The sequence below is a fragment of the Mustelus asterias genome, chromosome 8 (genome assembly GCF_964213995.1).
Source record: "Mustelus asterias chromosome 8, sMusAst1.hap1.1, whole genome shotgun sequence".
Classification (NCBI taxonomy): domain Eukaryota; kingdom Metazoa; phylum Chordata; class Chondrichthyes; order Carcharhiniformes; family Triakidae; genus Mustelus; species Mustelus asterias.
This window is the reverse complement of record NC_135808.1, coordinates 25,105,957-25,119,344: the sequence shown is the minus strand read 5'-3', so window position 1 is coordinate 25,119,344 and position 13,388 is coordinate 25,105,957. Positions and strand designations below refer to the sequence as shown.

At 45.2% G+C, this 13,388-nt stretch overlaps 1 protein-coding gene across 1 annotated transcript in view; it reads right to left on the bottom strand.

The window, feature by feature from the left end:
- The window catches only part of LOC144497687 (netrin-G1-like), a 56,143-nt gene extending 43,689 nt beyond the window's left edge, over nucleotides 1-12,454 (bottom strand). The window contains exon 1 of the mRNA XM_078219129.1: nucleotides 12,212-12,454. Within this exon, the coding sequence (XP_078075255.1) occupies nucleotides 12,212-12,454 (243 nt within the window). The remainder of the gene's footprint in view (nucleotides 1-12,211) is intronic.
- Nucleotides 12,455-13,388: the final 934 nt, after the last annotated feature.

The following is a 13,388-nucleotide window of genomic DNA, read 5'->3' as shown; positions in this document are numbered from 1 at the left end:
ACATCTTCAAAGAAGATGAAGAATCACAAGGATTCAGGGTGGTATAGTGGCGCAGTGGTTAGCACTGCTGCCTCAGCACCAGGGACCCAGGTTTGATTCCCGGCTTGGGTGACTGTGTGTGGAGTTTGCACATTCTCCCTGTGTCTGCATAGGCTTCCTCCAGGTGCTCCGGCTTCCTCCCACAGTCCAAAAATATGAGGGACAGGTTGATTGGCCATGCTAACTTACTCCTTAGTGTTAGGGGGATGTCAGTGGTATGAGTAGGGTAAATATAATGGGTCACAGGGATAGGGCCTGGGTGGGATTGTTGGTGTCGGATCGATGGGCTGAATGGCCATTTTCTGAACTGTCGGCATGCTGAATCTACATTGGGAATGGACTTGGTCGCTCCATTCTGAACCGTGTTTCTGAATCTATTTTCAGTTGGAGGGACAAATTTTCCCATCCTGACCACCTCGGGAATTGTAGCAGGTGGGGTAGGTGGGGTGGGTGGGGGGGTAGGGTGGGGGGGGGGGGGGGGGGGGGGGGGGGCGGTTTGGAGGGGGAGGGGGGGCGGTGTTACACCATGCAAAGATCTGTTGACCTCGGTCATGATTTTTCACATTTGGGGTAAGCACGGCTGGAAAATCCTGTCCAAAGTGTAAGAGTTTCGGTTAAAGATTTGGAGTTTCAGTTAAGAGATAATGTTGAAGTGCTGGGGGCAGATTCTACCGTTCTGCCTGCCACGGGAATCGTGCGGGCGAGGGGCAGACCATGTATAGGCCGTTGACCTCGGGCGGGATTTTTCCGTTTCGGGACGAGTGTGGCCGGAAAATCCCACCTGAATAGTTAAAGTGTTGCAACTTTTGTAAATTTAAGTTTGGTACCAAAAGTGTTAAATAAACAAAAGTTTGTTTAAGAGAATTTGAGTCGAACCCTGTTCTTTTGGTTAGTCATGATGTGGAGATGCTGGCGTTGGACTGGGGTAAACACAGTAAGAGTTTTAACTTTTGGTTAGTAACATTAAACTAAATACCTGGAAAAGATTTGTAAATTTTGAGCATGATAACAAAAAGAAAGCTATTTTTGCTGGTCTTTGGTTTCCCAGGTAACAGGCAAATCCTTCAGACTGACCTTCTCTCTTTGTGGCCTGACTTTTGGTGATGGGTATGTGGTCCAGTGACACATTATTGACAGGATCCTGTGTAGATCAGTCCTGATCGATCGCAATCACCTTTCATTCAACACTCAACTTTCAAATGCACTCCACATCCCTGCTGTGGGAGTCTCTGTAACTCCAGTCCCACGCCAGCACCCTCTGAAGTGGTTGAACGAGACACTCAGTCACATCAAGGCTGCCAGTAGCTCAGGAGTGAGGCCTGGCTCCACCTTCTGGGGGTAATTAGGGAGGGGTTATAAATGCCAGTGAATCCCACACCCGAGGATGAATTTACTGAAGGAAATGGCAGAGGATTTATGTTAACATCTTGTGAGGGAGCTCAGTGGGATTATAAGTGCTGGAATTTAATTATAAAGAGTGTGAATTGGCAGAAATGAATGTCTGTCCAAGTTAATGAAACTCAGGCTTTGGAATGAGAAGACAAGGGAGTGGGACAGAAAGCAGATTGGAGAAAGAATCTCCAATAAGTGTTGGTGCAAATCCAACGCTATTGACAGGCCCCTGTTGTGGATCAGTCCTTGAAGGCCACAGTCACTCTTTCATTAAAAACTAATCCCATCTTGAAACCCTCTCTCCCCAGTGGGTGACCTCCTTCAAATAAAAGGTCTCCGATGAAGGGAAGTCTTCCCAACTGATCTCTCTGTCTCCTCCTCCTCCCTGCCACCCAGTTCCCCAGCCTCACTGAACCTCGGGACTTTGAGCGGGTGTATGGGTACCCCACCAACTGTCCATGAAACCTTATTCAAAGGACCACTTTAATCCCAGCCTCACTGATGCTCTGCCACTGAGCAGCTGGGGGGAAGAGGGTGGTGAATGCAGGGGGAAGTAAGGCAGGAACTCACAGCAAGAGCTAAACACCATCATCAAAAGACATCAAAATCCAAAATGGGGTCAAAATCCTGGGACTCCCTCCCTAACAGTATTGTGTGTGGGTGCACCGAAAACATGGACTACAGGGGTTCAAGAAGACGGCTCACCATCACCTTTTCAAGGGGCAACTGGCGATGTGATGTCCTATGTGATTTCATATAAAATAGTGTCTTGTGAATGAATCAATGCAATGTGTGTGTGTGTGTGTGTATGTGCGTGTGTGTGTTGTGCATGCGTGTGTGTCTGTGTGTGTGTCTGTCTGTGTGTGTGTGTGTGAGAGAAAGAGAGAGAGAGTGTGTGCATGTGTGCACATCTTATTGGAAATGTATCCCCGTGTATGTGGTGTTTGTGTGTGAGCGAGAGTGTGTGTGTGTGTGCATGCTAAATTGGAAAATGTATCCCTGTGTATGTGGTATGTGTGAGGGGTGGGGGGGGGGCGGGTGGGGAGGTGGGGGGGTGCTGGTTGGACAGCATAAAAGAGAGATTGAAGTAAAGGTCACAATGTCAGATTCTGTGCAGGGGTGGGCAGCGAGCCTATTAAAGTCCATTAACTTTGGTGGGACTGGAAAATTCCGCTTGCGTACAATTACGCCCAGAGATCGAGAGAGATGATGAGAGAGAGGAAAGAGAGACATGAAAAGAGGAAGCACAAAGATGAACAATTGGTTTTCGTTGGGTCATCCCAGCCAGGAAAGTATTTTTAAAGTGTGGTCATTATTGCAATGCCGGACACCCCAAGTGCACACAGCAAGATCCCACACAGAGCAATGCAATTATGACCAGATAAACTGCTTTGAGTAATCTTGATTGAAGGATAAATATTGGTTTAGGGACACTGGGAGAGGACTCAGCACTGGGAATGTCAGACTGGATTATACACAAGTCTCCAGGGTGGGAACTTGCATATGCATTTCAGAGAGAATTTGGACTCTGGACTGGTTCCTACAGATTAGAGGGTAGCTAATGTAAGCCCACTATTCAAAAAGGGAGGTAGAGAGAAAACAAGGAACTATAGACCAGTGAGCCTAAAGTCGGTACTGGAGAGTCCATTAGCAAGGATTTCATAACTCAGCATTTGGACGGCAGTGGTATAATCAGACAAAGTCAGCATGGACTTTACTGTCTATGCAAAGGACAGCAAAGGGAAATCGTGTTTGTTGAATTTATTGGAATTTTTTGAGGATGCAACTAATAGAGTTGACAGAGGAGAACCAATGGATGTCATTCATTTAGACTTCCAGAAAGCTTTCAACAATTGTCGCACAGAACAGATTATGTGTGAAGTTAAAGCACATGGGATTGCAGATATTGTCTTGAGATGGATAGAATGCTGGTTAGCAGATAGGAAGCAAAGAGTTGGCTTAAATGTGTCTTTTTTCTGATTGGACAGTGAATAGTGGTTTCGCAGGGATCTGTGCTAGGACCCCAACTGTTCACATGATACATTAATGGTTTGGAAGAGGGAACTGAATGTATTATCTTTAAATTTGCAGATGCTACAAAGTTGGATGGGAGGGTGAGCTGTGAGGAAGATGCAGAGATGCTTCAGCATGATTTGGACAGGCTAAGTGTGTGGGCATATGCATAGCAGATACATATATTGTGGATAAATGTGAGGTTATCCACTTTGGTAAGAATAATAGGAAAACAGATGAATGGGTGCAAATTGAGGGAGGCGGCTATTCAGCGAGACCTTAGTGTCCTCGTGCATCAGTCGCTGAAAGTAAGCACGCAGGTACAGCAGGCAGTAAAGAAGGCAATTGGTATGTTGGCCTTAATATCGAGAGGATTTGAGTTTAGGAATAGGGATGTTTTGCTGCAATTGTATCAGGCATTCGTGAGGCCTGGAGTATTGCGTGGAGTTTTGGTGTCCTTATCTGAAGAAGGATGTCCTTGTTATAAAGGGAGTACAGCGAAGGTTTACGAGGCTGATTCCTGTGATGGTAGGTCCATCATATGAGGAGAGACTAAGTTGATTAGGATTATATTCACTGGGGTTTAGAAGAGTGAGCGGGGATCTCATAGAAATTTATAAAATTCTAACAGGGTTAGACAGGGTAGATTCAGAAAGAATGTTCCCAATGGTGGGGGAGTCCAGAATTAGGGGTCATAGTTTGAGGATAAGGGGTACACCTTTTACGACTGAGGTGAGGAGAAATTAATTCACCCAGAGGGTGGTGAATGTGTGGAATTCATGACCACAGAATGTGGTTGAGGCCAAAACATTATCTAGTTCCAAGAATTAGATATAGCTCTTGGGGCTAAAAGGGATCAAGGGAAATGGGGGGGACGGGGGGAAGCAGGATATTGAATTCAATGATTAGCCATGATCAACATGAATGGTGGAGCAGGCTCAAAGGGCCAAATGGCCTCCTTCTGGTTTCTATGTTTTTAATGAGAAACAGAGAGAGAGAGAGAGAGAGAGAGAGCAACAGGAGATGGAACCGAGAGTCCTCATCATTTTAAATTGCTCGACAGAAAAATCCATGCCCTGTTGACAGGGTCAGGGGTCAGTCAATCAGCCATCTCCACAGCAACGATACATAATTCTTCATATATTCTCCTCTCTCAGCTGCTAAAGTGAGCAGAACATTCCCAGAGACAACAGAGCAGTCAAGGCGCTCTGATCCGGGAATAAAGAGATTGGTAAAAATTTAATGAGATATTGGTCCGGGTGAGGATTAGTGGGGATAAAGTCTACAGCCTCAGATTTAATCCACTCTTTCTCAAATGCTGCATTTCCATCAGAGTATTGAGGCTTTAGCCGTAGAAACAATAGACTGCCCTACTACAGAGTGAATGTACCATCTCACGCATACGTAGTATTTCATCCCAGTCACACTGCGTCTCACTGTACTCAGTGTCCCATCTCTCTCTCTCTGGGTCACAGTGTCTCCAGTACCCACTGTTCCATCTCTCTCTCTCTGGGTCACACTGTCTCCAGTACCCAGTGTTACATTTCTCTCGCACTCTGGGTCACATTGTGTCGTCTGTATCCAGTGTCCTATCTCTATTTTGCAATGTGGAGTCAAATCTGTTTGCCAAGTCCCTGTTGTGGCTGAGCTATTCTTTTGGGCAAAGTCAGTAGGAGTTCTGTTTCGTAGCCTGAGAAACACTCAAATCAATGACACAAATTGACACTAAAGTGGAATTGGATGCAAACACTTTGAACGGGTGCCAGAGATTAATCAAATGGGGGATTATAGAGTCACCAGAATATTCCATTTACAACACTGAGATCGATGAGAATTAACTGACGCCTTTCAGTCTGGGAGAGCTGAGAAAATGAACATCTCATCTCCAACACCAAAGTGCGGCGACTTCCACCTGTGTAACATGGTGTGGTTCAATCCCTGCCTCATCCCATCTGCTGATGAAATCCTCAGCGAACTCTTTAATTTGATTTGCTTCGATTTAATTTGATTTAGTATTGTCACATGTATTAGCATACAGTGAAAAGTATTTTTTCTTGCGCGCTATACAGACAAAACACATACCGATCATAGAGAAGGAAAGGAGAGAGTGCAGAATGTAGTGTTACAGTTATTGCGAGGGTGCAGAGAAAGATCAACTTAATGCAAGGTAGGTCCATTCAAAAATATGATGGCAGCAGGGAAAAAGCTGTTCTTGAGGTGGTTGGTATGTGACCTCAGACTTTTGTATCTTTTTCCCGAAGGAAGAAGGTGGAAGAGAGAATGTCCGGGGTGTGTGGGATCCTTAATTATGCTGGCTGCTTTTCCGAGGCAGTGGGAAGTGTAGGCAGCGTCAATGGATGGGAGGCTGGTTTGTGTGATGGATTGGGCTACATTCATGACCTTATGTAGTTTATTGCGGTCTTGGGCAGAGCAAGAGCCATTCCAAGCTGTGATACAAGCAGAAAGAATGCTTTCTATCGTGCATCTGTAAAAGTTGGTGAGAGTCGTAACTGACATGTCAAATTTCCTTAGTCTTCTGAGAAGGTAGAGGCATTGGTGGGCTTTCTTAACTATAGTGATTGCAAGGATGGGGGGAGGTGCAGGGACCAAGATAGATTGTTGATCTGGTCACCTAAAAACTTGAAGTTCTTGACTATTTCTACTTCGTCCCCATTGATGGTGACAGGGGCATGTTCTTTATACCTTACAGACTCAACTATTAAAGCACTGTCCTGGCCAGCCTCTGAGATCATCCAAAACTGCTGTTCACATTGACCCCCATCCCAAATCCCATTCACTCCTCGCCCCTATTCTTGATGAATCACATCATTCTTATAGCGCAGGAGGAAGCAATTTGGCCCATCCACCGTGTCTGCACCAGCTCTCCAAAAGGAGCATCATGACTTAGTGCCGTTCCGCTGCCTTTTCCCCATACCCCTGCACATTGTATAACGCCCTCTCAAATCCCTCAATTGAACCTGCCTCCACCACACTTCCAGACAGTGCATTCCACAAGTTTTTTTTTCACACCACATTTTCTCCTTTTGCAATTCACTTTAAATCTGTGCCCTCTCTTTCTTGATTATTTGACCAGCAGAAACAGTTCCTCGCCACATTGGATTGTGGTCTGGCAAAACCTCAATATCAATATTCTCCTGTCGGCTCCCAGCCGCACAAACCTCTAATATTGCAGAGCTTCTTCAGTTCAGCACATCCACAGTTTTAACCACTAGGGGGCGGTGTCGACAGTACCTCCGGTTGCCATTGCCCTCAACTCTGGATTTCCCTCCCTAACGCGGTCCAGCTCCCCAACTACCTATTCTCCTGCCAGGTCCTCCATTAGAACCTTCCTCAAATCATATTGCCCACCTCTAATGGCCTCCAACAAAACGGTGATGAGTCACCTTCTTGACAGCTGAATTCAGCCCTTTCAGAGGGCAGTTCAGAGTCAAGCACGTTGTTGGTAGTCTGAAGTTACAGATAGACGAGGTCAGTAAGGGCAGCAGATTTCCTTCCCTACAGGCATATTAGTGAACCAGATGGGGGACTTTTGTCATGACGATCTAGTCATTTCATAGCCTCATATTATTGAGATTTTTATTCCAGATTTATTCAATTAACGGAATTTAAATTCCTGCGGCAGGTTTTGAACTCATGTCTGTGGAATATTAGCCCAGATCTCTGGACTCTTAGTCCCATGACATAACTACTGATATCGAATTTACATTTACATTCTGTCTAATTTACAGTTCAAATAAAGTCCATTGAAATGTAAAGTAGATTAAATTCATCCCATTTTATGTTGACTCAGACATTCAATTGATGAATTAATCTGATTGAGGTTTTGCTGTATTTGTGAAGAGCTGGGATTCTGAATCACTCTTTCCTCTGATCTCCTTTGTTGAGCAGGTTTAGTGACTGAGCTCCTGAATGTGTGTATATATGTGTTGTGTGTGTGTGCGCGCGCACATGTCACTCAAATGAGCCTCCCATCTATTGACTCTGTCTACACATCCCGCTGCCTCAGAAAAGCAGCCAGCATAGTCAAGGACCCCACACACCCCAGACATACTCTCTTCCACCTTCTTCCATCGGGGAAAGGATACAAAAGTCTGAGGACACATACCAACCAAACAGCTTCTTCCCTGCTGCCATCAGTCTTTTGAATAGACCTACCTCGCATTAAACTGATCTTTCTCTACACCCCAGCTATGACTGTAACACTACAATCTGTACTCTCTCCTTTTCTTCTCTATGTGCGGTATGCTTTGTCTGTGGCGCAAGAAACAATACTTTTCACTTTATACTAACACATGTGACAATAATAAATCAATTTTTAAAAAAACTTGCGTGTGCCTGATGTGTGTTGCAGGGAAGGAGAGATAGGGACAGGATGACAAGTCAATAGCTTAATCTTTGAACTTCTCCTGCCAGTACTAATATGGGAAGTGTCAGAGTTTCTGTTGAGCAGTGCTGTCTGTTCAGGTCAGATTGTAAGAGGGAAATGAACAATGTGACTGGTCTAAGAGCAGAACCCTAACCCCAATATCTCCCTCAGCCAATTCTCAAACCCCACTGCGGGGACTGTCACTGCCCTTCTCTGGATTGCTGCTTCAGTAATGTAGCCCCAACGCCACCCATACCCCCAGGGTATTATATCACCACAGCATCTGTGTAGGAATAAATGTCTTTGCACCAACGTCAGAGCCACAGGCTGAATACATTCTCACCCTGGAGTCTTTCCGTCTCCTTCACCCACTCACACCGAATACAGAATCAGAAAGCAGAAATTCAGGAGACGGAGCAGATTGGGAAAGGAGGAATGAAAGCATGTGTCAAAAAAAAACACAGCTACAGAATCAAAAATATAAAGTACGAGTTAAAGGCTTCCAGAGTCACACACGTTTTTCATGCTTTAACAGGGCTAACCTGTTAACAGAGCTAACAGGGTGGACAAGAAGCCAATATTTATCCTTCCACCAACATCACTACAAACTGATGATCTGGTCATTACCATCTTGCTCTCTCTCTGAGATCTTGCTGTGCACATTTGACACGGATGTGTTTCCTACATTACAACAGTGACCTACTGCTGCTTCTACTTTCTATGTCTCTGTGGATTTAAAGTACTTAAGTTTATTTATTAATGTCGCAAGTAGACTTACATTAGCTCTGCGATGAAGTCACTGTGAAAATTCCCAAGTTGCCACACACTGGCGCCCGTTTGGGTACACTGAGGGACAATTTAGCATGGCCAATGCATCTAATCAGCACGTCTTTCTGACTGGGAGGAAACCGGAGCACCTGCAGGAAATCCACGCAGACGTGGGAAGAATGTGCAGACTCCACACAGACAGTAACCCAAGCCAGGAATCGAACCCGGGTCCCTGGTGCTGTGAGGCAGCAGTGCTACCACTGTGACGCCCATAAATGCGGGATCAGAAAATTTAATTTGATGATCCGCCATGTTCAAAATGACTGTCGGAGCAATTTCGAAGGGCCGAATGGCCTACTCCTGCTCCTATTTTCTATGTTTTTATGACTGCCCTTCAAAGAGTACCAAGGAGGTTAAAGTGGGACAGTGACACCGAGTCTGGTCTCACTGGGCACTGATCAATGTTTCAACTGCACTCCAGACAGTGCAACATGGAACAGTGGTAAAATTTACCCCAAAGACTGGTGGTATTTTTATAACAGCTTACTAATTGACCTGGAGAATAATTCCCTCTGATAAACGACATGTCTGTGATAAATTATACATTTTCAATTATTGCTGAAACATATGGCTTGTTATTAAATCAGCAGTTCTCCCTCGAACAATGATGTAGGAAGTCGTTCTACTGAGGAGATGATTCATTTAACCAGAGAACTATTAAGATTTAGAAATAACCCTGAATTTACATCTCAATGACTTCATTGTCATATAGCCAATCAGATCAGATTGTCAGGCAAAGTGAGATCCCAACTATATTCAGCAGAATCCAGTTTGGAACGCTCCAGATAAAAATCAGGCCACCAGAAAATGAAATGCCTCCCAGCAGCCCTGGAGAAACTGCATATTATCGATCTCAGTGGCCAGAAATACAATTGGACAGGTTCCTCACTGGAGATATTGGACAGAGTCAGAATCATTACATTATTACAGTGCAGAATGAGACCATTCAACACATAGATAAAAGCAAAATACTGCAGATGCTGGAATCTGAAACAAAAACAGCAAATGCTGGAAAATCTCAGCAGGTCTGACAGAATCTGCGGAACCATAGAACCATAGAAAATTACAGTTCAGAAACAGGCCTTTTGGCCCTTCTTGTCTGTGCCGAACCATTTTATGCCTAGTCCCACTGACCTGCACTTGGATCATATCCCTCCACACCCCTCTCATCCATGAACCCGTCCAAGTTTTTCTTAAATGTTAAAAGTGACCCGCATTTACCACTTTATCCGGCAGCTCATTCCACACTCCCACCACTCTCTGCGTGAAGAAGCCCCCCCTAATATTCCCTTTAAACTTTTCTCCTTTCACCCTTAACCCATGCCCTCTGGTTTTTTTTCTCCCCTAGCCTCAGCGGAAAAAGCCTGATTGCATTCACTCTATCTATACCCATCAAAATCTTGTACACCTCTATCAAATCTCCCCTCAATCTTCTACGCTCCAGGGAATAAAGTCCCAACCTATTCAATCTCTCTCTGTAACTCAGCTTCTCAAGTCCCGGCAACATTCTTGTGAACCTTCTCTGCACTCTTTCAATCTTATTTACATCCTTCCTGTAACTAGGTGACCAAAACTGTACACAATACTCCAAATTCGGCCTCACCAATGCCTTATATAACCTTACCATAACACTCCAACCTTTATACTCGATACTCCGATTTATAAAGGCCAATGTACCAAAGGCACTCTTTACGACCCTATCCACCTGTGACGTCACTTTTAGGGAATTCTGTACCTGTATTCCCAGATCCCTCTGTTCAACTGCACTCTTCAGAGTCCTACCATTTACCCTGTACGTTCTTCTTTGGTTTGTCCTTCCAAAGTGCAATATCTCACGCTTGTCTGCGTTAAATTCCATTTGCCATTTTTGAGCCCATTTTTCTAGTTGGTCCAAATCCCTCTGCAAGCTTTGAAAACCTTCCTCACTGTCCACTACACCTCCAATCTTTGTATCATCAGCAAACTTGCTGATCCAATTTACCACATTATCATCCAGATCATTGATATAGATGACAAACAACAATGGACCCAACACCGATCCCTGCGGCACACCACTAGTCACAGGCCTCCACTCAGAGAAGCAATCCTCCACAACCACTCTCTGGCTTCTTCCATTGAGCCAGTGTCTTATCCAATTTACTACCTCCCCATGTATACCTAGCGACTGAACCTTCCTAACTAACCTCCCATGAGGGACCTTGTCAAAGGCATTGCTGAAATTCTCTCTCTTTGGAGAGAGAATAGAGACAACATTTCAGGTCCAGACGACCTTTCGGACGAGGTTCATCTGAGCTCGAAATATTGGCTCTATTCTCTCCCCACAGATGCTGTCAGTCCTGCTGAGATTTTCCAGATTTTCTGTTTCCATTCAGCCCATTGTGCCTGCATTGACTCTCCGAATGAGAAATTCACCAATTGTCATTCCCCTGCCTTTAACCCAGCATGTCAGAAACGATTCAGCATATTACCCCACCGAAGATATTAGACAGTCCATCTACCTCACTGGAAATACTGGGGCAGCACAGTGGCATTGCTGCCTCACAGCGCCAGAGACCCGGGTTTGATTCCCGGTTTGAGTTGCTGTCTGTGGAGTTTGCATGTTCTCTCCATGTCTGTGTGAGTTTCCTCCGGTGCTCCAATTTCTCCTACAGTCCATAAGATGTGCTGTTTAGATGCATTGGCCATGCTAAATTCTCCCTTAGTGTGCCCGAACAGGCACTAAAGTGTGGCGACTACGGGACATTCACAGTAATTTTATTGCAGTGTTAATGTAAGCCTACTTGTGACACTAATAAATAAACTTGAAATGGACATAGTCCATATATTCCACTGGATATACTGGATAGAGTTCATGTATCTCACTGGAGATACTGGATAGAGTTCATGTACCTCACTGGAGAGACTGGACAGAGTCAGAAACATAATTGGACATATTCTCCAGAGCAGATACAATCCCAGCTTCTCCAGTCTCTCCACATCAATTGAAGTCCCCCATTCCTGCAACCATTCTGCTAAATCTCCTCTGCAACCACTTCCCAGACTGCCATCCTTCCCAAAGTGCAACCATAGAATCATAGAAACCCTACAGTGCAGAAGGAGGCCATTCGGCCTATCGAGTCTGCACCGACAACAACCCCAACCAGGTCCTATCCCTGCTTAGTTACACTGCTAATCCCTCTAACTATCACATCCCAGAACACTAAGAGTTAATTTAGCATGTCCACTCAACCTAACCCGCACATCTTTGGACTGTGGGAGGAAACCGGAGCACCCGGAGGAATCCCACGCAGACACGGGGAGAATGTGCAAACTTCACACAGACAGTGACCCAGAATTGTCCAGAATTTAAACATGATACCCCCGGCGGCGGTCTAACCAGTGATTTATAAATGTTTCTCAATGTACAAACATTGAGTGTTTGTACTCAATGCCCATGTTAATAAATCTAATGTGGGAGCTTGGATAGAATTCACTTTGGTAAAGGCAGTTCAGTGAGTGTCCAGTCACAATGTGACTCAAAACAGAAGCTGGTTCAGAAAGGTTTCTACTCACCAGTGTGCAGTACATCTCAGGGCTCTGTCCACATGTACTGTTGGGGGGATCCAAGCTGATCTTCAGGAACCTGGTGAGCAGGCTGGCCTCGGGCTGGCAGGCCATGTAATCCCAGCTCATCCCCTGGTCCCAGTAAAGCCGAGTCTTACACAGGTCATAGTGACCCCAGGATGGGAAGTGCTGTGCGGCCAGAGACAGAGTCACACAAAGGGTCTGAATGGGCAACAGACTGGACAGACACATCACTCCAACTGGATCCCACTGGGAGAGGGGGAATCTCAGTGTGTCTGGGGATGATTCAGGAGGGTCTCCACTCTGACTGGATCCCACTGGGAGGGGAAGTAATCGCAGTCTGTCAGGGATGATTTAAGCAGGAGGCCTCCACTCTAACTGGACCCTCACTCAGAGAGGAGGGATCTCAGTGCTAGCAAATGCTCCAAGACGCTTTCCCAGTGTTGGCACTGATATTCCAGATGTTAGGATTCCAGCTGTTTTTCCCAGTGTTGGTGCTGATATTCCAGGTGTCAATATTCCAGCTGTTTTTCCCAGCTGCTCGCTGTCAGGCAATTTCTGATTGGCCGATCAGTCAGTACTGGGAGCCAGTGTGGTGACTGTGTCCTGACCAGAGTCCGTTTCCCATCGATCATCTCTTCCTCTGGAATCAACTCCCTGTTCAGAAAGAAAACAAACCAATAGGTTTCAGAACAGGTTCTGCTCCTGACCTTCAATCTTTCACCCCTAACCTCAGCCTCTGCCTTCCATTGATTGCAACTTAACAAAAATAATGACATGCAAATCACTGCAGAAAATAGCGGAAATATAAATGGCACAAGGAAAGGTTCCAAAAGAGACAAATGGCCAATGAATCTGTTTATTTTGTGATGTTGATTGAGGGGTGAATAATCACCAGGACAGTTACGAGAATCCCACTGTTACTTTGAGAAAGAGTGGCTGTATAATCTTTATATTAACACATGAGGGAAAAACACTGGGATTAAAATGAAAGATCACAACTTCAACAGTGTGATGCTCTCTCAGTACTGACCCTCTGACAGTGCAGAACATCCTCAGCATTTACCCTCTGACAGTGCAGCATTCCCTCAGGATTGAGTCTCTGACAGTGCAGCAATCCCTCAGTATTGACTCTCTGGCAGTGCAGCACTCCCTCAGTACTGAC